Source organism: Callithrix jacchus, chromosome 5 (genome assembly GCF_049354715.1).
Source record: "Callithrix jacchus isolate 240 chromosome 5, calJac240_pri, whole genome shotgun sequence".
NCBI classification, from domain to species: domain Eukaryota; kingdom Metazoa; phylum Chordata; class Mammalia; order Primates; family Cebidae; genus Callithrix; species Callithrix jacchus.
Genome location: NC_133506.1, coordinates 55425245 through 55448784, shown reverse-complemented (window position 1 = coordinate 55448784; position 23540 = coordinate 55425245). Strand labels below are relative to the sequence as shown.

Below are 23540 nucleotides of genomic sequence, written 5' to 3'. Positions count from 1 at the left end.
TAACTGCTTAAATAAACCACTACTGTTACCATACATACCACTTTTCACCAAGTCCTGTAAGAAATAATGGGAACTGGCAGCATTTTTAGTTGAGGTACATTCTGTTTGTTTAATACAGTTCTTTGGGGAAATGCTGAATTTGTTCAGCTGGATACATTCTGGGGTGTGTGTTTCAAAAATATTGTTAAGTACCATGAAATTCATACAAAATCTGACCTTGTCAAGTGCTTGCTTGATGCATGTACCTCCATTTCGTTACTTTTGTACTCATTTAATTCTTTACGAATTGCTGCCTAAAATGTAAAAACAAGACATTGCTTTTCAGGATATTAAAAAATCAACAGGAAAATATATCATCATGTTTACAAATTAACCATTCCCAATACTTGACTCTATTATTATGTAATATACAGAAAAAAAAACTTTTGGTTCAGCACTAAGACTGCCATACTCATTTTTATCATCCTACCAAGCTACTATGTAGATAATATTCTGGAAGTCTTTGAAAAAATTTTATTGATACATATTTGTACATATATACAGAGTACATGTGATATTTTGTTATGTGCATAGACTGTGATGATCAAGTATTCAGGATGTCCATCACCTCAAGTATTTATCATTTCTATGTGTTGGGAACATTTCAAGTCCTCTCTTCTAGTTGTTTTGGATTATACACAACATTGTTGTTAACTACAGTCACCCTACTCTGCTATAGAACATTAGAACTTATTCCTTCTATCTAACCGTATGTTACTAACCAGCCTCTCTATTAACCAACCTCTCTTTCTCTCCCCAAACCCTGCCACCCTTCCCAGCCTTTGGTATCTATCATTCTACTGTCTACCTCCATGACATCAACTTTTTTGATCCCACATGAATGAAAACATGTGATATTTATTTTTCTGTGCCTGGCTTACTTCGTTTAACATGCTAACATCCAATTCCATATGTTGTCAAAAATGACTTGGTTTTCTTAAGGTGGAATATTTCATTTTGTGCATGTATATACACACGCATGTTTACATATATATGTGTGTATATATATATACACACACACTACATTTTCTTCATCTATTGGGTACTTAGATGATTTTGTATCTTGGCTGTTGTTAATAATGTTGCAGTGAACAGGGGAGTGCAGATATCTCTTCAATGTACTGATTTGATTTCCTTTGGATATATACCCAGACATGGCATTTTTGGATCATATGGTTTTTAAAAATATTTGGAGGAGTCTCCATACTGTTTTCCATAATGGCTGCATTAATTTACATTCCCATCAACAGTAATAAAAGTTAACTCTTCTCCTAATCCTTTCCAGCATGGTTTTATCTTTCTAATAATAACTATTTTAACTGGAATAAGATGACATCTCATTGTGGTTTTGATTTGCATTTCCCTGTTGATTAATGATGTTGAGCATTTTTCATATACCTGTTGGTTATTTATATGTCTTCTTTTGAGAAATGTCTATTCATGTCCTTTGTCCACTTTCTAATGGGATTTGTTTATTTACTGTTACTTGAGTTCCTTGTATGTTCTGCATATTAGTCCCTTGTTGGATGAATAGTCTGTAGATATTAATATTTTGTCCTTTTCCCTGTTGTCCCTCTACTGATTTTGTTGTTGTTGTTGTTGTTGTTGTTAGAAGCTTTATAGTTTAATATAGTCTCGTTTTTTTTGTTGTTGTTATCTTCTGAGGTCTTAGCCATAAAATGTTTGCCTAAACCAATGTCCTAGAGTGTTTCTTCTCTGTTTACTTTTAGTGGTTTTATAGTTTTGGGTCTTACATTTCAGTCTTTATTCTTCAAGTTGATTTTTGTATATGGTAAGAAATAGGAGTCTAGTTTCATTCTTTTGCCATATGGATATCCAATTTTCCCAGCATCATTTATTGAAGCATGTCCTTCCCCCAGTTTATGTTCTTGGCACCTTTGTTAAAAATCAGTTGGCTGTGGATATGTGAATTTTTTTTCTGGGTCTCCTATTCTGTTCCATTGGTCTGTGTGTCTTTAATGCCAATACTATGCTGGTAGTATAGCCTTATATTTTAAAGTTAGTGTGATGCCTCCAACTTTGTTCTTTTTGCTAAGGATTGGTTTGGCTATTCAAGTTCTTTTTTGGTTTCACATGAATTTTAGGATTGCTTTTTTTATTTCTGTGAAAAATGATACTGGTATTTTGATAGGGATTTTACTGGATCTGTAGATTGCTTTAGGCAGTATGGTCATTTTAGTGGTATTAGTTCTTTCTATCCATGAGCATGAGATATCTTTCTTTCTTTGTGGCCTCTTCGATTTCTTTCATCATTGTTTTGTAGTTTTCCTTGCAGAAGTCTTTCACCTCCTTGGTTAAATCCATTTCCAGGATTTTTGGTACCTATTTTAAATAAGATTGCCTACTTGATTTCTTTCTTAGCTAGTCCATTATTAGTTTATAGAAATGCTATTAATTTTTGTATGATTTTGTATCCTACAACTTTAGTGAATTTATTAGATCTAAGTTTTTTCGGTGGAGTCTTTACGCTTCTCTAGGAATACAATCGAATTGTCTGTAAAGAGGGGTAACTTGACTTCCTCTTTTCGAGTTTGGATGCCTTTTCTTTCTGTGCTCGATTGCTCTGGCTAGGACTAGTTTTATGTACGTCTTTCATGAATTCATTTGCTGGACTGTAGTGGGAAGACAATCCTTCCCCAACCCCACCTACTCCATAACTAAACAGACCAAGCACAGGGTTAGGGTATTAATGAAGCAGGAACACCAAGATAATGAGTAAACTTCAGCTTCTGGTGAACTTGGAGTTTTTTAATCAGAGATAATCTAGAAAGAAGTCATTCTGACTTCAGCATACATTAATATTTTTACTTCCCCATGCCCACTTGATCATGTACTTCTTTCTCAGATAAACACTCGAGGGACCTGATGAGAGTAAAACATCAAACATAGCCTGTAGGACAAGGAAAGTCTTTAGAGAGATATTAGTCTCATGCTCAAACACATCTGCAGACTACCAAAGGTACTCTTCTTCTCCCCTTATCATTGTGATCCTCTGAGCACATCACTCACAAATAACTAGGTAAGTTAGTCCAACATGTTTGCATTTCTTCAAGTTGATGCAATATCTATGTAGATTTATAAGCTCGTATACTCAGCATATAAAGAATGAAGAACAATTAGCTAATTCCTTGGCTGAATGTATAATTTTTCTCTTCCTAAAGGCTTTATGTCTTCTGAAAATCACTAGAAGTAAGAAGGTGTGACAGACCCTATAGACACTCTTGGGCTTAAATCCTGCCAATCAATACTGTTTGATCACAGACAAGAACTTACCCTCTCTGTGCTCAGCAAATGTCATACCTTCTATTTTAGTGCAGAGCCTCTATGACCTACTGCCTCCTTGTGTTCTTCCCGCCTCTCTAACTGTTCAGTTCTGACTCTTCAGGAGGTTCTCAGAGATATCTGTAACTGTGCAAATCCAGGAGAGAGTCTAGAACCTCTTCTATACTGTAGAGGCTTTCTTGAATGCCTCTTTGTCCCCCACTGTAGCTCGTTTTGTTTAAACTTGCCAGATGATCTCTTTTATGACAGCCTTGCCCACCTTTGATTTATGCCTCATACCAAGGTTTCTCAATTTGCACAGTTTTGACATTTGAGACTAGATAATCCTCTGTTGAGGGGGCTGTTATGTAGCAGAGTTTTATGTTTTTTAGAAAGCTGCTGTTTGTTCAGAGTACTTCAAAAAATCTAGTCTGGCATGTGCATTTTGAGATGGTTAGCAGCATCCCTGGCCTCGGCCAGTAACACCCCCAGTTGTGACAATCAAAAATGTCTCTAGACATTGCCAAATGTCCCTAGTGGCAAAACTGTCTTCTAGCTGAGAGCCACTGCTCAATCTGACACTGAATTATCTTTGTGAAACCAATATTTATTGCAGGTATACTCTTAATTTAAATAGTTGAGGGCTCCCTTTGTCTAAGAATAAACTCCCTGGCATGACATATTTTGCCCTTATAATAACATACAACAACCCCCACCAGCACAGACAGTTATGTACCTTATCTGCTGCTGACAGTCTTGTCCAGGGTTTGTCTGCCCTCCTGTCATAATCCTGCGCTTTTGCTACTTCCACATAATCACTGAATCGTATCAGAATTTTTCTGTCTCTTAATTCATCAACGGTGGGTCTCTGATTAAGCTAAAATAAAAGATTATCATAGTTAAGTATCACATGCCAGACTAGATTTTTTGAAGTACTCTGAATAAACAGCAGCTTTCTAAAAAACATAAAACTCTGCTACTGTGAAATGTAACCTGAATACAAGCAATCTCTAATATGAAGGACTTAAATTATATACTGTACTCTTAAGTCAAAGAATGTGACTTAAAATATGTAAAATATGTTCCCCTAACATATTTTATGAGAAGGAGTCACACCCCCAATAGTACATAGCACCTGCTCAAGGAATGGTTCATGAATTAACTTAGATTTTATGGCACCAGTGGCTTCAGGTACAATTAGATACACTTTTCTGAAGTACTAATAAAATTATTATATGTCAAGCTCGGGAATGATATTCTGTTAATTTCAAGAGAATTATTATAGAGCAACACAACGAAGAAGGCGAAACCAGAACACTTGAATTTAGAAACAGTCAGGGCTTTAAAAGTAGATTAAGGTTTACAGAGTTGCTACCTGTATTGGCCATAGTACATTTTAACTATTTGAGTCACAGATAACAAACTCTGAGTCTAATAAAGTTTTCTACAACTGAGGAGCTTCTAGACATATTGGAGGTGAACAAAAGCAATGAGTGTAAAAAGTGATGAAAGGGTTGATGCCCAGGTATGCTTTTCCTAGATACTGTAAATTAAGAAAATGCCCATCAACTTCTGGCTTCCACCTGTACATAAGTCAAAAATGTCATCTGGATTGCACACCTCTTCCAGGTGCTTCTGTGCTAGGGAAGGACTTCATCCATAGAGAATGTCAGAGGGAGTTAATTCATTGTTGCTGAGCAAAAATCCCAATTTAACTGATAGCATGTTGTCCAGGAAAACATTATTCATGATCACAGAGTAATATCTAGATTTCCCTTCCCACCTGCTACAGAAGCAGATGTTCTCTAGGTCACTTTTTATTATTTAGGCAATAAAACTTACAGTACCTTTCTTGTCAATCTTTGCTTGATTTCTCTTCTTTCTTCCTGCTCTGTCTGATCATTCCTTTCTGCGAAAGATTAAAATAGGAAAAAACAAAGAGAAACAGGTTGAAACTTTCTTTCCTTTAGCAGGGAAGTGTACTCAAGATATCCATATTTCTGGGAGCTGGAAGTAAGATATTGAGACCTTTTTCCACATCACTATTTCTGTGTTTTTTCCCACTTTGTCAATCACTGCTTAGGAGATCATGGTTTCATTATACAGAAATACCTGTACTAAGAGAAACTTTGCTGTTATCCCAACCTGGTCTCCTCAGCCCTCTGTGCATTAGAGTCAACCATAGTTATGGCTGATGTTTAAGGAAGTAGACATCTCTGTGTATGTCTGTCTCTCTTACTGCTTTTCTCTTTCTCCCCAAATATCTTTATCTCTGTATTTACATCTAGCGTCTAGATGCCACATAAAAATAGCTATAGTAGACTAAGTAAATACATTTATGTGTACATTTCAATATAAATGGCACTGCCACTACTTTTTTTTTCTTATTACGTGTAAAGACTTTTTAACCAACATAAACGTGGAACACCTTCTTCACCTCCTGGGCAGCATATGCTTATATGTTCAGACAGTATTTCAAATCTTAACCTATCTGTGAACCTACCTGACTCTCCATTGCTGAAGTGTGAACACTGTTAAAGTGGCATTTAAAGGAGCCCAAGTCCCTCAGCAAAATTAGCTTTGCTTGGTAAGTTGTGACTATTAACGTTCAAGCTGTGCTTGCACCTACACTTGGAAGCTAAAAATAGACCAAAGTGCTGAGATATAGTATAAAATGTAAGCTTCCCTCTGGGATACAAGATAATGGCTGTCCTATTTCTGGTGCTTCTGTTGCCAAATAAAGCCTCAGGTCCCTGACCTGAACACAGCTCCATTCCTAGGAAAGAGATTTCGACAATCAGTACTCATAGAAACACTGCTAGGTTTTGGTAAGGGAAATCCTGCCACTTGCAGTTGACACAATTTCACATTATCTGCTTTTATTTGAAAGATGCATTTCAGATATTTGTGCATTTGTGGGATTGGTTTATATATTGTGCTTTTCTGTAATTTTTTTAAGAGAGTCATCTTGGATTAGGGTGTTTTAGAAAAGGTAATGAAATGCTGTTTGTGTTTAATTCTTTATACAAGTGATAAACCAGAAGAAACCATACTTTTGAGATATAATCAGAAAGCTGATGATACAATTAGAAAAACATTGTTAAAGTATCACATATAAGGCCAGCCATGAGGGATTTAACAGATATTAAATTTTTCAGATTTCTTAAAAATAGGCCATAGGCAACTCCCAAGTGCAGCCTCCACATGAAAAGATTGAAACAAAGTCAGATCTTTGTTTAAAAAAAAATCCTGCAAAATGCCATCATTACTACCAAGGTCACCAGCAAGGTCTTTGAAGAACTGATCTTTGAAAGTTCCTGTCAGAGTGCTTCTTTGTACCAGGTGCTCTGTTGGACACCTCCTCCAAGAAGTCCTTCCTGTTAGCCTCAGCCCACAGAACTCTTCCCTCTGAGCTCCCTATAGTTATATGTTTCTGGATCTCTTATTTCCAGACCCAGAAAATCCTGTGCATTATACAAAGCAAGGGACCCATAATCAGGACCGTTATATCCATATTTTCTGGAAATAGCTCTAGCAGCTTGGACAGTTATACATGAGTCTTCCATAAATATCCAGAAATGTATTACAGCTTCTGATGCAGTAAAGAAGGTGGACAGTGGAGTTAAGCAGACCTGGGGTTGAACTCTAGTGCTATCCTTTTTCCAATACTCATTTGTTAAAAAGTACAAACCTCACAAATATGTTGCAATGATTAAATGAGTAATTATATACCAAGTACTGAATACAGTGCCTGGCACAGATTGGGCCATATAGAGAGTTACCATCATCATTTAAAGGGGTCACTGCTCTTATGATTTTATATCTGTGTTATACTGTTACATGGGCAGAGTTCTGAGTGTTCCTCAGATAATATTGCAATTAGTCATGAGTTCCCCACTTGAAACAAATACAAAAGTCATATTCTAAGGATTACAAGAAAATTCAATATATTATGAATTCTTGAATTCCTGTGTATCAAAGAGCCTATGAGTATGATGTTTCATACTGGGCTGTATATAGTTACCCTATTCTCAACAGAACAAAAGAAAAACCAAATACCCACCACAAACCTAGCAGTAAAATTCTCAAGTCCTCCCACTCAGGACACTTGAGAGGGCTTCCAAGCTAAGGACAAACCTACATTCGCTGATGAAGGCACAGTGTTTATGGCAGGATTGCCATGGCCACTGCAGAGAAAACCCATTTTCCTTTTTGGGCACTGAAGGTAAGTGAGTCAGTTTCAGTTATATACTTGCTAGGGCTCTGTTCACCAAAGATAGTTCTATTTCTAAGGCTCTGATATTTATTTCCAAAGAATAACACAATTAGAAGCACTTGCTGGTGGGAAGAGCTGGCTGCCCACAATAGGAAGGAAGAGGCTGCTACTGAAAGAAGACACGGTTCCTGGGTTAAAAGTCTGGGCTGTAGTACTCTCTTCCTGTTGCTGACAGTGGGCTACTCAGAATGTGGAGCTTCCTCTGTCTTGAACTTGCCTGGTTCAAGTCTAGACTGCTACGTTTACTACATCTGTAACTTATAAGCTTGATAAAGAAGTGACTTAATTTTTAAAAATTCAAATATTTGGCAACTGAAACAGCTTGACTTTTCTATCTGCCTACTTAATTAAGCATGTTATCAATGAAAAACTTTTAAATCCTCCGAGGTGGTATAATTAACACAGAACAGTAGTCACCATATCTTAAGTTTAAAAAGTAAAATAAGGTCTTTATCTGAGAGTTACTTTCAACAATCTATAAAGGAGGGGATCGTTTTAGGCAGTTAATGAAGGCATTGAGGCAAAGAAAGGAAAGAGGAATGGATTCAAGTTCAGCACCCAGACCAACAAGGGGCTCTGCCGTGTTTTCTGACAGAGAGTCAGCTTGGTACCATTATAACTTCACAAAAAGATGTTCACAAATAAGAAACTAGGAGAAACTCTGTAGTATTCCTCACATAAAAATTTTTTTAAAGTCCTTTAAAAATCCAAGCCATTAGATGATACTTTCTGTTAAAAATGTTTTAAAAACTGAAAAAGACCAGATAGATAAAGAACTATCTGAGAAACACTTTTTCAAGAGGTTTGGCCACCCCTAAATCACTGACTTTACGGAATATTTGATGGAATATAGTGTCCTAGAGCAGGGAGGTTACTCATGAGCACCGATGCTCAGCATATGCTATAATTATCTACCTAACAGGAAATGCACAGGGGGGTGCAAGGCTGGGATTGACAGAGGGTCCCGGAACCAAAGTCCTGAGCCACCAGAAAGCTTCCCACAGCTTCACTGTTTCCTCCTAAGTGTAACAGGCAAGGGGCGTGTCTTTCTCTAGTGGGATTTATGATTCATTTCATGCTTTACCTGTGATTTCTGTAGCCATGAAGAACCCCCACCCAAAACTGCCAGGAAAGCCCTGCTTAAAACCTAATGCAATTAGACATTTGGGACTGACTAACTCTGAAAATAAGAACATCTTTATGCTAAGAGGAGAGGAGGTTTTTTTTTTTTTAATTTTAAAATAATGTTTCTAGATATATCAGCTTTCCTTTGGGGCTTGCTTTCAGAATTCCTCAGTGGCTCAGGTTTACTGGGAGCATGGAGCATTCTGCTTGCAGAGAAGGGCTGGGTTATGGGAACTCAGGATTTGTGCAACAGCCTCAGCACACGTGAGGAAAAACCTCTAGAGGAATCACCAGCTACTCACGTTTCAAGATATTTCTTCTCTCCAGCTCTTCCACGGCAGGTCTTTGGCTCAGCCGTCTGCGGAAAAACACTAGAATTACATTTTGCACCATAGTGGCTGCCTGCAAATTCCACCTGGGGTCTGCAAGGATGAGAGGTGGCTGGCACAACCCTATAGATTGCCTCCCAAAATTGAGAGGAGGGAAAGTGAACCTTTGGTTGTTGCCTCTTGCTGGCAAAATCAAGTCAGACTTCCAGGTGAGAGTGAAAGCTGCCCTGTCACAGAGATAATACTAGGGTAGTCCTTGCTCCATCTCCGCATGTGCAGGTCTTCATTTTTCCCATCTGTCGCCCAAACCTTGCCTGGTCTGGACTGTTCACTGGAGCAGTGTATTTAAGCAGCAGAGAGATCTGTTCAGGAAATTCTTTCTCCTGTCCATTGGCTTAGGAAGGGGTGGTTAGCAACACCTGTTTTCAGGCTTCTGGGTCCAGAGGTGCTGGGAGATCCATCCCTCCCAGCACTGCCTCCGTTGTCAGCACAGGAGACACCAGCCGTGGAAACACTGCTCTCCTTCCGGCTTTCTGCCTGCTGAACTGCTCAGCAGAGCCGCCTGTGCCCAGCCCAGCACAGGGGGAGTGTCTAAAGATGTCTAAGGGGCCTCCTGCCTTTTGTCAGCAAGGATGCAGCTCAGCTCAGGCACTGAATAAAGACTGGGAATCTCTTCCAGCCAGCACAGCTAACAGAGCTGAGCCCACCCACACACACTCCCCTCCTACCATCAGCCCAGACGAACTGTGCGATGTGCAGACAAATTACCTCTTTTTCAAATGGTCTCTCATTGAGGGAGTTGGAGGATGCAGCCAACAACAATCACCACCAAAAAACATAAAGGGCTTGTCAGGAGAAGGAGGCATCATTAGCCAAAATTAATGCCAAGCTCTGATTATTTTAGTGACTACACTAATGTTGTCCTTGGGCCAGAGCCAGAAACCTCCACACTTCCAGATCCTCCAACCACAGCAGGGAGTCAACAGAGCCTAGTATGTGAGTGCCCAGAATTTAGGGCTATATTTTGCCCCAGTGGGGATGTTGCCTCCATTTAGAAATTATTTATCTCCTATTTATAAGTCTTGTCCCAGCAGAAAGCCTAAGGCGTTGCGGGCTCAGCTGCTCCTCCCTCCACACTAGATCACAACCCTTTGGGGTTCCGCTCCCCTGGGGGTTTTGTTTTCTGGCTCTGTGGGTGGTTGCTTCCACATAACTTGATGTTCCATGAGACTTGAACCTGCCCCCTGAGGATTCCTGGCTGGAATCCAGTGGCAAGGTCCACCCCAGTCTGTCCCAAACAATGCATGCAAAGCCTAGCTCCTAAATGTTGCTCCTGTAGTCTGGTCAAAACACCCCAAAGGCCATTGACTCAAGCACTCAGGAAATGACTGAATACTTGTGATGTGCCAGGCACTGTTCCAGGCCCCCAGAACATAGTGCTGAATACAGGACGTCTTCCCTGCCCGTGGGAAGCTCATAGTCTAGAGCACACTTGTCTAACCTGCGGGCTGCAAGATGCATGCAGCTCAGAACAGCTGTGACGGAGAGGCCCAACGCAAATTCAAAAACTTTCTTAAAACATGAGATTTATTTTTTTTGCAATTACTTTTTAGCTCATCAGCTATCGTTAGTGTATTTTATGTGTGGCTCAAGACTGTTCTTCCAATGTGGCCCAGGGAAGCTGGAAGATTGGACACCCCGGGTCTAGAGGGAAAGGCAGACAAATAATAAACAAATAAACAAAACTGTCTCAGAGAGTAGTCAATGCCATAGAGGAAATGAAATGGGGGATATGGTGGGTGAGTGGTTGGGCAGGGGCAGATACATTCAGAATCTGGCAGAGTTACATTTCCACTGAGATGTATCCAAATGAAGAGAAGGAGCCAGTGTGGGAAGACCACAGCTCTCTCCACAGCATCTCTTAACTGTTCACACATTGGGCTTAAAAAATTGACAGACTGAGGATGGGGGTAATCAAGGCAGGCTACATGGAAGAGGAAACTTCTGACAGTTATACAGAATACACTTGGTACAGCAATGTCTGCAAAGGTCTTAGAGAAGGAATTAGGTTAATGAAAAAAAATCATCAGGAAGTTGGAGTTGTCTGGAGTCTCCCCTTAGAGCTGGGCACCCAGCATTAGCTCACTTCTCAATATATCTGAGTCTCCGTAAAAAGGAAAGGCAAGAGAACCCAACAGCCTCTCTCTGTCTGAATAATGGTGGAGCAGGCTGCCATAGGAGAAGCACAAACAAGCCAGGCCCTTGGCCCCACTCCTGGCCACAGAAGGGCTCTGAAGCAGGAAGGAAATGGGATGGAGGGGAAGGGGACACTTTTAGAGCAATAGAAATGAAAAATCCTTCAAGCCCAGCAGGAGTGAGTGGGCCATGAGCCTTTGCCCATGAAAAGGTACTTCCTTTGCACAGCTCCTCTGGCTAAGAAGGAGAGGCTGTGTGTAGGAATGGGATCCTGGAAAGTAAAAGATGTAGAGTCCTAATAAGTAAGCAACAATGAAGAAGGGGTCCTAGGTCGGGGAGAAAAATTGTTCTGAGAGCTGGCTAATCACAACCTACTGGCATGACATCCTGTTTCCAAATACCTTGTTCCTCTAGAAGTCCTAGCAGCACGACCTTATCAGCACACCTCATCTGCACATAAGCTTCTCTAGCACAACCCTATAAAACTTTCCTCCAGCCCCTTCTCTGCTGTGCTGCTGGTTACACCCTTACAATGGATTGTCATACTTTCATCTGCCTTTCTTTACCTACAGCTACCTCAGTAAACTCTTTTACTGTCTGCGATGCTGGTCCCAGTCATTTGTATTTTACGTGTGGCTCAAGAAAATTCTTGAGCCAGCTGCCCAGCCAGGAACACCCATAAGGACACCTGAGGAGCGAGGCTGTGCATTTCCTCAAATCTAAGAAGTACCCCAAATCTCCCTGGAGGCTGGTGTCCAGTGGCATGGCCCCAAACAAGGCTTTTTCCTTTCTTTGTTGGAAACTTGTCTTCTCATCTAAAATGAGAATTAGTATCAGACCCTCTTAGAGTTATGAGAATTGAATGAGAGAATGCACAAAAATGTTTGTGACAGTGCATGCTTGGGATATAGTAGTTTTGCAACCCAACCTGCAACTTGCCAGCTCATCATGGACCATGTTCCCAGAAAAGCATTTCATCCAATTGATACACCTTAGGAAAGTGTGGACATCAAACCAGCAAAAGCTATGCCACTGGTCCCAAGGCACAGAGGCAGTCTGGTGGCCCAACTGCTCACTGCAGGGCTTCATCTAGCTGTCAAGCTTCTCACTGAATGTCACCAAGCAGTAAGGCACAGCTGGCCCCCAGGGTGCTCTAGAATATGCGATCCTCTGGGTAGACACAGCCCCATAGGTACAGGGTTGTAAACAGAGCAAAACTGTGCCCAGGCCAGGACCCCACTGGCCTGTCACCAACCCACCTCTCTACCCACAGAGTGCCAGTCCCCCACAGCTGCAGGGGTGGAGGCAGAGCTCCAGTCAGCACTGTGGGCCCCAAGACCCTCCCTCTAATTCTCAGTAGCAGAGGGGATTGAGGTGAGCAAGAAGACCCCTGATTGCCAGATGAGGGTGCTGAGCAGGGTATTAGGGTGATACTATCAACCCAGCAAGGCCAGGCCACAGTTCAGACAACTCTAACCTGGACACTAATGGCTTCCCAGAAGGTGACACTTCAGTTGGCACTCAGAGGATGAGTGGGGTCGCTAGGTGAGGAGGGGAGATAGGAGCACTGGAGGCAGAAGAGAGGGTATGTGCAAAGGTCCTGAGGTGGGCTCATTTAGATCGCATGAAGGTATGTGTGCACCGAGGCTGAGCAGGGGCAGGACCCACACAGCCTGGCATCCCTGGAGAGGGAGGAGTCTGGATTCACTTCTGGAACCCTATAGTGGCACTGAAGGATTCAAAGCAGACCTGGGTGAGATGGGGTATGGGCGTAAAGGATTAGATCTGCATTTGGAAACACTCTCCGGACTCTCAGATTTCTGTCTAACAAAGACAGAGTGGAACCCATTACCAAGAGACACAGACCTGCTCAGATCCCCACCAGATACCAAGAACGAAGGGCCACAGGCCTGTGAGGGGCTGAGGGGCCCCTGAAATGTTTAAGACGTAGGGAAAAAGTTGACTGTAGAGCAAAACACCCAAAACTCCAAATTAATACTTGTTACCTTAAGTGTATATAAAGCTATCCTTCGTCCACCTGCTACCTGAAACTTAACTAACTCTTCATGCAGAGTCAGGACTTCCAAAAGGAAGAATGGCGATGAGCCTTATGCCAAGGGCAGGCAATTACTATGCCCATGTTATAGACGAGAACCTGGAGGCTCAGAGAGGATTGTGATCAGCAGCTACTAAGGCTAGAATCGGAACCCACAGTCAGTTCCAGATGCTGGGAGGGCTGGGGCAGGGAGGAACACCCATGACACCGGCTGGCAGGCACCAGCCAGCAAGGACACAGCTGGGACGAGGCCTGGGAAACATTCTCCCAGCACAGAGAGTGAGGTCCAGGAAGAGGCATGCATCACAGGCCACCACCCCACCCCGCAGCATGCTGACCCCTGCTTGACACACAGTGGTCACTCAGGCCAGGGTGACCCAGGATATTTTCTGGGCAGAACCAGAGCCAGGAAAAGGGCAGTCAGGCTGAACAAGTCATGAAGCTCTGCAAGAGCAGACCCCAGGTGTCTCCTTCCCCACACAGACCCCCAGAGCCAGCACAGGCAAGAGAAGCAGCCTGCATCTAGGAGCAAAGGAAAGGGTGCCGGCTCGTATTCCTCACTACACAGCCTGCTGGGGCCTGGATGGGGTGGGGATGCTGATGCCACCAGGGCTTCCTGGGCTTTGAGCCTCAGGAGCAAGGTGCTCTCCGAGGAGCCGCTGGAGACACCACCAGAGCATTGCTGGGCTTTGGGAGCCTCAAAAGGCCTTGGCGGGGGGCAGGATAGGTGGGAGTCCACAACCCCAGTGGGATTCCCCAACCCTCCCTACTCTCTGCAGCTGCTCACAACTTCTGATTCAGAAATGGGGCTGCAGGTGACGTGCTGGTGCCGCCAGAAGCTGGGGAAGCCACAGTCTATTTCTGACTCTCCCCACTGAGAAAGCCTGAGTGTGGCAGTTAATTAAAGCATCACACGGGTGTGGGAGCGATACTAAGAAAAGAAACTCCAGGGACAGAGAACAGCATCTGCCTGTCTCTTCACCTGGTCCCTGCCTGAGCACACACAAGAGGTGGGAATGGCAGGGAGGCTAGAAGGACTGGGGAACCAGGAAGAGGCTGAGCAGGTCCTGGAATGCAGATGGGAGTTAAAGGTATTGAGTGCGACACACCCTGGAAAAGAATGTCTGTATTTTCAAGTGTGGATGTGAGTCATTGTGGGGGGCCAGGGGGTATCCGCCAAGCAGGTGACCCCACAGGTACTTCCCAGTTCCGGGTGCCTCTCACATGACAGATCTGTAGCAGTCACCTACGATAGACCTGGCTCTGTGCTGCGAGTACCACAGAGGAGACAGTCAGGGAGCAGTCAGGGACAAACGATGGGTAGGAAGGGGCCTGGAGGTGGAGCTCATGAGACCACTGACAGCCTAGACATTCTGGACATCTGGAGAGGCTTTGGGAGTCATGGTGCAGCTGTGCCAGCCACATTCCCAGGTCTCTGGAGGCTGCCAACTGTTTCCTGGTCAGCACTGGGGCCCCAGCACTGGCACAGAGCTAGGAATCCAGTTCCAGCTCTGCCCCCTGCCAGCTGGTTGATGGGGTCACGCCCTCCCATACTTGAGCCTCTGATTCCCCAGGTGAACACCTACCCACCAAACCCAGGGATACTGGGAGAGTTGAGAACACTAAATACAGGAGGAGGTTGGCACACAAATAGGTGGCATTCTTACTACTACAGCACTGATGCTATTCGCCTGGCATGCTGAGCCCAGGTCTCTTCCAGCTTCAGCCAGCAGAGCTGCAGGCTCTGTCCTGCCCACAGCCTCCTTGCAGGCCTGGATCCCCAAGAAACACTCCTCCTTCAGACACTCACAGCCTCCTCCATCAGACACTCACTCACACCCTCTTCCATCATCTGCTCATTCACACCTCCATCAGATGCTCACACATGCCTCCATCAGACACTGACATCCTCTCCATCACTCACACCCTCTGCATCAGATGCTCACACCCTCTCCATCACTCACACCCTCTCCATCAGACACACCCTCCTCTTTCAGACACCCATTCACATCCTTTACATCAGACACTCACATCCTCTTCCATCAGACACTCACACACATGCTGCTCTGTCTGACATAGCCTCTTCCATCACACACCCCTTTTTCCCCATCAGATGCTGTCTCAGTGCCAAGCTTGTACCAGTTTCTGAATCGTCCTTTGCATACATTGCCAGCTGATGCCTTCCTGCATGATGAGCACTGCAGCAGGGGCTACAGGTAATTTTGGGAAGTGGAAGGACAAGGGGTCAGGAGGAGCAGAGTTCCAAGCTCACCAAGATTTGCCTCCCTGATGAAGCCCCAGCCAGCCAGACTGCCCCAGTAAATACACATCCCCCAAAATCTTGATCTCACCCCAGCACAGATGTCACAGAAGAGGTTTGAATCAACATCTAAAGTCACTTCAGTGTGGAGCAGAAATTGAGAAGCAATTCCTTCCATACAAGGCAGAATGCCTTCCTAGAGAGAACAGACAACTCTACACCCACAGGGGACGCCAGGGCTATTTTGGGAGGCTCCTTTCTGGGAATGCCAATCCTGCCCCACAGCCGCCTTAAGTCACTGAGAAAAGCTGGCAGCCCCCGCCTGGAGATGGGATTCCCCGGCGAGGCAGCCTCTCCACACACCATTCACATGATGAATCGTCAGACATCTGATGGTGAATGGGGCAGATGCCTCCTCTCCTTGCCCCCAGGCGCTCACTGGCACAGTGTGTGGATGACAGGCACATTGATTCTGTGTCTTAGAGTATCAGGGCAACGTGGGTGTGTCTGCAGAGAAGTTCAGAGGAGAAGAGGTCTCTCCAGGCCATAAAATGAGACCTGGATGATGAAAGAAACAGCCCAGGGAAAGACCAGGGAGAGGGGATGGAGTGTGTGCACACAAGGAAACAGCAAGTCCCCATCGTCACCATCATCCTGATCTGCCCACTGAGGGCCCAGTGGGAGGTGCTGGCTGCTGGTCCCCAGGCCTGGAGCAAGCCCCACCCCAGCACCCAGCAGTCCTGGCTTCCAGAACACCAGGGAGGATGTGACCCCCAGCCCTTTGAGACCCACAAGCCCAAAGCTGACCTCTACACCCTGTGCCCTACCTCCTCACACCTGCTCTGTGCCCAGCATCCTGGGCTCAGAGGCTGGCTCCAGCCACCACCCAGGGACTTACTCAGACCCCTAGCAGACCTGGCTCCTCTTACTCCCCACTTCCAGCACCCTAGGGAGCTCCAAGTCTGCTGGGTTCTGCTTGCATCCATCCACCATCCATCCATCCATCTCTCCACCCCCAAGGCCATTCCCTGATCCAGGCCACCATCCTTGGCCCTGGATGATGGAGACTTCTACACTGCCCACCTCCCTGCCCACAGCTAGCCTAACTCCCACTCCCACCACCCTCAGGACAACCTCCAAGGCCCTCAACAAAGCCTTTCAGTCCACAGCGACCCCTCCAGCAGCTCTTCCTACTCCCCACCCCTCCCAAAACTCTGCCCCGTGATGGTCCCATGCCAAGCTGTGTTTACAAACATGCGGCTGTTCAGTGTCCCTGTTGGCAAAGATGTCCTTCTCCTCACTCAGGGTTTCCCAGCCCCTCTATAGCCCATGCCCCCATTATGACAATTGTTCTGTCATGTCCCTTTTCCTCTAAATCCCTCACATGCAAAACTAAAAAACAAGGTAATATTCTATCTGCAATATACAGGAAGAAAAAGAAAATTAAGTTTTAATCAAATAATACATATTCCAATAGGTAAGTAAGTGCCAGGCATGGCTGGATTAAGTAACATAGGCACACTGCCAATGCTGCCCCCCAGAAAAATCACCATCACAGTGCCAGCCACAAACGCAGACAGACCCACAGCTGCCACATGGGTCACTCCACGCCCTGAGAGACACTGATGGAGGAATGCTTCGTGGTCCAAGCAAAGTTCCCTCCTCCATCAGGGGAAGAGGTTTCTGGCATTTGCACTCCAGGAAACTCCACCTGTGATCAACTCCACCAAAATACCTCCTGTGCGTGTCCAAAACATACACGGGCTGAGGCTCAGGCCATCATAAACAGGCTTTGGACTCTCATGAATGTTCCAGGGACATTCAGAAGTCAAGTGGAACAGGGGGCCAGTCTTCATTGCTAAGGAAGTGCCCCATGGCTGCAGAACACCTGCCTCCCAGGACCATCCTGAAAACAGCAGGAGCCCCAGCTGCTGTGACAGTCCACAAAGCTGCCCTGAATTTCCAAAAGGCCACAGAGAAACACATAGGTGGCCTCCTATGCCCTCAGGACAACCTCACCTCCACCACGAAGCACCGCCAGGCTTGGTGCAGTGGGGGCTTCTGATATCTGGGAAGGTGTCCCATGCCTCCTATGCCCACAGTCTTCAGGCCAAAGGCTCCTGCCTACTCTGTCCTCCCAACCCTGCCCTGCAGGAGGAGCATGTTCCCTGGAGCCTGGGCTCCCTCCCAGGGCAGCGCAGAAAAGAACCCAGATACCTGGAGTTGGCCTCCCAGACCCTCCAGTGCCTCTTGACCTCCACCTCCTGGGTGCAGCCTGTCCCCTTTCTGTACCTGCATGGCCTCACCTAGTGTGTTTACCTAGCGAGACTGAGAGGAGAGAGCCACATGTGACAGGGCTGGCCCAGCCGCTGTACCTTGAGCTCCAAAAACTGCACACTGCGTTGTCTCCATCACTGTTGCTATTTCTGTTTTGCCAGCCTGGTTCTGTGACCTACCCTAGGCCACAAAGGGAGTCTAGACTGCCCCACCCAGGGACAGGGAAGCATCCCTGGGCTACAGATGACTCCTTCACCTCTGTACCAGGAACAACCCCATTGGTGGCGGGGAGGGGTCTCACCTCCAATCAGCCACCTGGAGCTGCATGTTCCAATGACTCAGGTTGGGTACCAAGATCACCTTCATCCCCGCCCATCGAGGCCAGCTGGTCACCCACGCCAGCCTCTCTGGATGGTTCCTGGCTTCCCTGAGAGGCACCCCCCACTCCACCATGGACATGTCCCTTCCACCTCCTCTTCCAGGTGCTAGATACAGCAACATGGACACCAAGGGACACCCAAGTCACCTTCCATTTGGGGACCCTCAGAAGTGTTGAGGAATCACCTGGTGCCTGAGAACTCTGGGAGGGAGAAAGGAGGGGGAGGGTAGGAGGGCAGGGGAGGAGAGAAGGGAGGGGAGCAAGGAAAGGGAGGGATTCGAGTCTTTCAGAGAGAAACCAGGCCCTTCCTTGACTTTCAGGAACAAGCTCACATTTACCTGTAGAGAGGCACTTTCTGTTCTCACAGCCAAGGCAATGCACAGAACGTCATTCACAGTGACACCCAGCCCTGCCAATGCTATTTTTGAAAGGAGGAAAGTGGAGTGAGGAAGAAAGGCCAAGAACATGTGTGCAGAGGAGGGGGAGAGGCAGCCTGCAGGGAAGGACGTGCGTGAGAGAGGGAAGCAGAGAGACAGCGGGTGTGAGAGGCAGGGCCAGGACGGTGTGTTCGGGAGAGCGGGTGTGTGAGAGGCAAGGTGAGGATTGTGTGTGTGGTACAATGCCAGCTGTAAGGCTGGGGCAGGGAAGTTCCCTGGAGGGAATGTGCCCCATGCCCCACCGGTCCCCACCACCCTGCCTGGCTTCCTTGGGTCTCAGCCAAGGGTGAGCCAAGCCCAGGTTGAGTCAGCTGGGAAGAGCCAAGACACCGGCCCCACATTGGCCTAGGCCAGGGACACTCTGAAGATCTGTGTTCATCCAGCAGGGCCCAGAGGCCCCAGGCCATGGCAGGGAATTCCCGGAAGGAGACAACCTGCTGAAAAGCAGAGCTCCCACCCACTCCCCTCCACTGCTCCCCATCCTCCCCATACCTTGTCCTCCTTCAATCGTGCTGACCTCTGAGCTGCCCTTGCCCAGCTGGCTGCTACAACACAATCCCCTAAACTCAGTGGCCTGTAAACAACAAAACAACATTTCTCCTAGTTCCAGAGTCTGGGAAGTCCAAGGTTGAGGTGTTGGCAGATTCGGCATCTGGGGAGGACCTGCTTTCCCAGAGATGGCGTCTTCTCTCAGCATCCTCACATGGTGGAGGGAGCCACACAGCCCTCAGGGCTCCCTCCTGTGAGGGCGCTAATCCCGCTCATGAGCACTGTGCCCTCATCACCTAATCACCTGCCAGAGGCCCCATCTCCAGGCACCATTGTACTGGGGGTGACACATGAATTTTGGGGGGCACAAACATTCAGACCACAGCAGGAGGCTGTTACCCAGATTTCCCCACAGTTCAGCTTAAACCTCTTCTTACAGAAAGCCAACTCTGACTCCTCCTGCTGAAGTAACTGGCTCTTTCCTGCACAGGTTACACCCCAGTGCATTTGGGTATTTTGTGGCCTTCATGGCCAGAATTATTTATATGTTTTGAGCATCTTAATGGTAAGAACTGCATCAGTAGTACCCAATGCTGTGTACTCAGGGTCTAGAACCAAGCTTGGTGCATAGTAAGTAACCAATGAGTGAGTGAGTGAGTGAGTGAGTGAGTGAATGAATGAACAAGTGAGTGAATGAATGAATGAACGAGTGAGAGTGAATGAATGAATCAATGAAGGAGTGAGTGGGTGAGTGAATGAATGAATGATGCATACAGGAATGGGACATCAAGGTGAGGCCAGGTTTACACTGAGAGACTTGAGCCCAAAGCCTGGTTTTGACAGCAACGAGGGAGCCTTGGGTAAGCCACCCTCCAAGCCTGCGAAAGACACACCACAGTCCCATGCTTGCGCAGCTGCCACTAGAGTGCCAAAGGCAATATACATGCTAACCCAGGACAAGACACCGAGCTGGCCATTTAGGGACTCAGGATCCCTGCAAGGGCAGAAACTTTGCCCCTACCCGGCCACTGTTGAATCCCCAGCCCTTGCACAGCCTCTCAAGCTGGCACAGCAAAATGAGCAGAGAAGTCACTGGCAATGCAGGGGTCCTTGCTGCTGGGGGACTTGTGGGACACAAGCTCGGCCTTACTGGTGGAACTGGGCTGCAGTTGGGGTGGGACTCCAAAGCTCATCGTCATTCACAGACCTCCACAGAAGTAACAACCACATGGAGTGTGTGGTCATGCCAAATGGTATGTCAGTGTGTCACCTGCAGATCAGCAGAGGACAGAAAGTTGGGAGCTCCACAGTGTTGACGGGAGTGTAGACAGATCCCCTCCCCCACCACTGATGGGGCTGTCAATCAGGGGCATTTCCTGGTGATCAGCACTCAGGTCAAAAATTACAGAAGCACATATTCTCTAACCCACCAGTTCCACTTCCAGGATTTCTGATGATGTGTGGACAGCCTTCCACACGGACCTCTTACAGACACACGCATGAGGATGTTCCTTATAGCCAAGCCCAGGGCAGAGCCTTAATACCCATTAGAGTCTAGATAAAGGACCTGTGTTCAACCCCAAGGTGGAATTCAATGCCATTACAGACAGAAAGCAGGTGCTGCTCCATCAGTCTTTATGGGGAAGGCTCTCCCGGCCAGACTCCGGGGAAGATCAAAGGGAATACGCGTGAGTGTGGGAACTGCAAAACCACATCACGCTAAGAGTCTAAGCTTTGAACCTGCCCTTTGCTTGAATACTGGCCTCTCCAGCTGTGCAATCTTAGATCTGCTCACAAACCTCTTGCCAACCATGAATCTGTGAGGGTCAATTTGATGTGTCAACCTTCGGGGTGCGGAAGGCAGGGTCACAGTCCCCAGTAACTCAACCAAACACTTATCCAGGTGCTGTGGTGACGGTGTCTGATAGATATGATCAAGGGCCATGATGAGCTGGCTTTGAGTCAAGGAGATTGTCCTGGCTGACCTGGTGGGCCTGCTCTGATCAATAGAAAGGCCTTTGAGACAGGCTGAGGCTTCTTGAAGCAGAAATTCTTCCTGTGAACCATGGTCCCAGCCATGCTAGGAGTCCCGACCTGATCTCACAGCCTCCCCAAGGATTCCAGACCTGCCTGGCCTCACCAGCTGAGCTGTGCATGGATCAGGAACTGAGTGCTTTTGTTCCCAAACCTATTTGCACCAGGTGTACTTATTTCTGTAATTAGGTAATTTCATTAAGCTTTAAATGCACATTGATTAAATGATCTCATATGGATGTAAAATGGAAATGTAACTTCTATGAAAAGCAAGCTTTAGAGTCAGTAGAGGCAAGTTGATAAAAATACCACTGTGCAGTTTGCGTGGGAGAGAGAAATGTGAGATCTGGGGAGGCAGGGCCTTAAAACTCTGGAAGGATTCTACACTCAGATTGCTTCCAAGTGCCTTTAAATACTCACTCCTCTCCAAAGAAACTGACAGTGAAACTTGTAGGAGACGCAGCCAGCTCTTGTTTAGAGCAAAAGAACTGGAGTTGGTAGATCCTTCGTCAGAGAAACGCCCTTGGGTTCTACCTCAAAGTGCTGGCCAGACAAGTGTGTGACCTAGGTTAAAACAGTGTTTAAAGCATGAACAAGTCATGCTTATGATCTCTCCTTCCAAACGGCTTTTTGAGTAGTCACCCGGGGCTGGGCATTGAGGACAGGTCTCTGCTCCATGTCTCTCCAAAGACTGATGCCGAGTGAAGGATCTGCCACAGGTGCCAGCTCAGCCCCGAGCTGGACACACGCACGGAAGGCAGCGCCTGCAGGTGACCATTCTGGGCGTTAGGCCTCCTCTAAAGACCCAGTTCTGAATGATCACAAATGGTCCTGTGGAGTGGCTGACTCCAGACAGATGGATGAAGTGGGAGTGAAAAGTACCGTTTTATCTTTGACCATCTATATAAGTCCCTTCTTCAAATTTTAAAAATGGCAAGAATGCATAATGCTCCCCACTGCCCGCTCCCAGGGCTAAGATCCTTTGGAGTCCATTCCGCAGGCACCAACGGAGCACCTGCTGGGTGCCATGGCCTGCCTGCCCTCCAGCAGCAATGCCTGCCTCTGATCTTTTGCTCGGGCAGTGCCCCTGCCAGCCCTTCTGCTTCCCCTTCCCGTCTCCATCTTCGGGCTTCCAGGGTCACTCCCATGCATTTTTCCCTGCAGCCTCCCAGGGTACCTGGGCTGAACACCCCACCAGAGCTCACCCAACCTGACCCGGCAGCTCTTCCACTGGACACATCCCATGGTTCCACCCCTCTCTCTCAGTGAGGTTGGGAGCTGGAGGCAGGGCCTTGCTCAGCACAGGGCCTGGGGCATAGGGTAGGTGCCCATCAGGCTGACCAAACAGCCCAGTCAGAGAGAAGCCAAATCCACCTGAAAGTGTCCTTGATTTAAGAAAAGACAGGCACACCTTCCCTGCAGACCACACCATTGCCACAGGACACAGGCTTTCATCAGCAATTGCACTGAGGTGCACCAGCACCCATCAGCTGGGGAGGGGACACTGGAAGCCAGGTGTGTGGAACACAGTCACTCTGGGCTGCAGCCCTTCCCATGTCCAGCCATGGCCATGTGATCCACCACGCACGTGTTCACTTGACCTCCCCTCCCCCATGCGTGCAGGTGGAACGGAAGCCTCGGAAGGCAACCCCTGCATCTGCTTTGTTCCTTCCCCCAATCCTAGGCCCAGTGCAGAGAATGGCACACAGAGGCTGTTCAGGAAACATCTGCTGCTGAACTAAAATGTCAGGGAGGAGGGTGGGATGGCTGCAGAGGGGGTGGGATCACTGCAGAGGGGGTGGGATTGCTGGGCAGGGGGTGGGATTGTTGCTGAGGGGTAGCCATATTTGTCCACATCACTCTCAGGACCCCTCAGGTTTTCCTTTCCCTCCTCCTTCTCCTCAACTTCCTGCTAGCTGCTCACCTCCCTGGCCCGGCAGGGGTAGGTCAGAAATGGGGCATTTTAAATTCTTGGTGGTGCTCGCCAAGCCCACAGGGCTCCACAGGCACTCCTCGGGCCAGGCTGCTCCAGAAATCATTTAGAAATCATTGCTACCTAACAGAATGCTTTCCATGCACTCAGCCATCTCTTCATTTGTTGCTTCTTTTCTTCCTTTAATCTAACAAAATTAACTTGGACACCCTAAAGCAGCAGAAGCCATGAGTTTCCTGCCCCTCTCCCTTCTCCCCTTCCTATGCCTGAATGCTGGTTCTATTCAGGGCAGTCTCTTTTCCAGTTGAGCACAGCCACATGAGGAGGGCCCGACAAGGAACTGCAGTTAGATGTGTGTGGAGCTTCTGGAAGGAGCCCTCTGGAAAAGAGCTGAGCCAGCTGAGATGTATGCTCCTCCTTTGGGACTT

At 46.7% G+C, this 23540-nt stretch overlaps 1 protein-coding gene across 10 annotated transcripts in view; it reads right to left on the bottom strand.

Annotated features, from left to right (window-relative positions):
• PHACTR3 (phosphatase and actin regulator 3) overlaps positions 1-23540 on the bottom strand; it is a 283717-nt gene that overhangs the window by 2196 nt on the left and 257981 nt on the right. For 7 of the 10 annotated variants that reach the window (XM_035299076.3, XM_035299077.2, XM_078372040.1 and 4 more), the window contains 4 exons: positions 9025-9080; positions 5169-5230; positions 4058-4198; positions 217-293 (listed from right to left, as the gene is read on the bottom strand). In XM_035299076.3, coding sequence (XP_035154967.1) covers positions 217-293; positions 4058-4198; positions 5169-5230; positions 9025-9080 — 336 coding nt within the window. The remainder of the gene's footprint in view (positions 1-216; positions 294-4057; positions 4199-5168; positions 5231-9024; positions 9081-23540) is intronic. The other 3 variants (XM_078372042.1, XM_078372041.1, XM_078372043.1) reach the window with 1 other exon arrangement.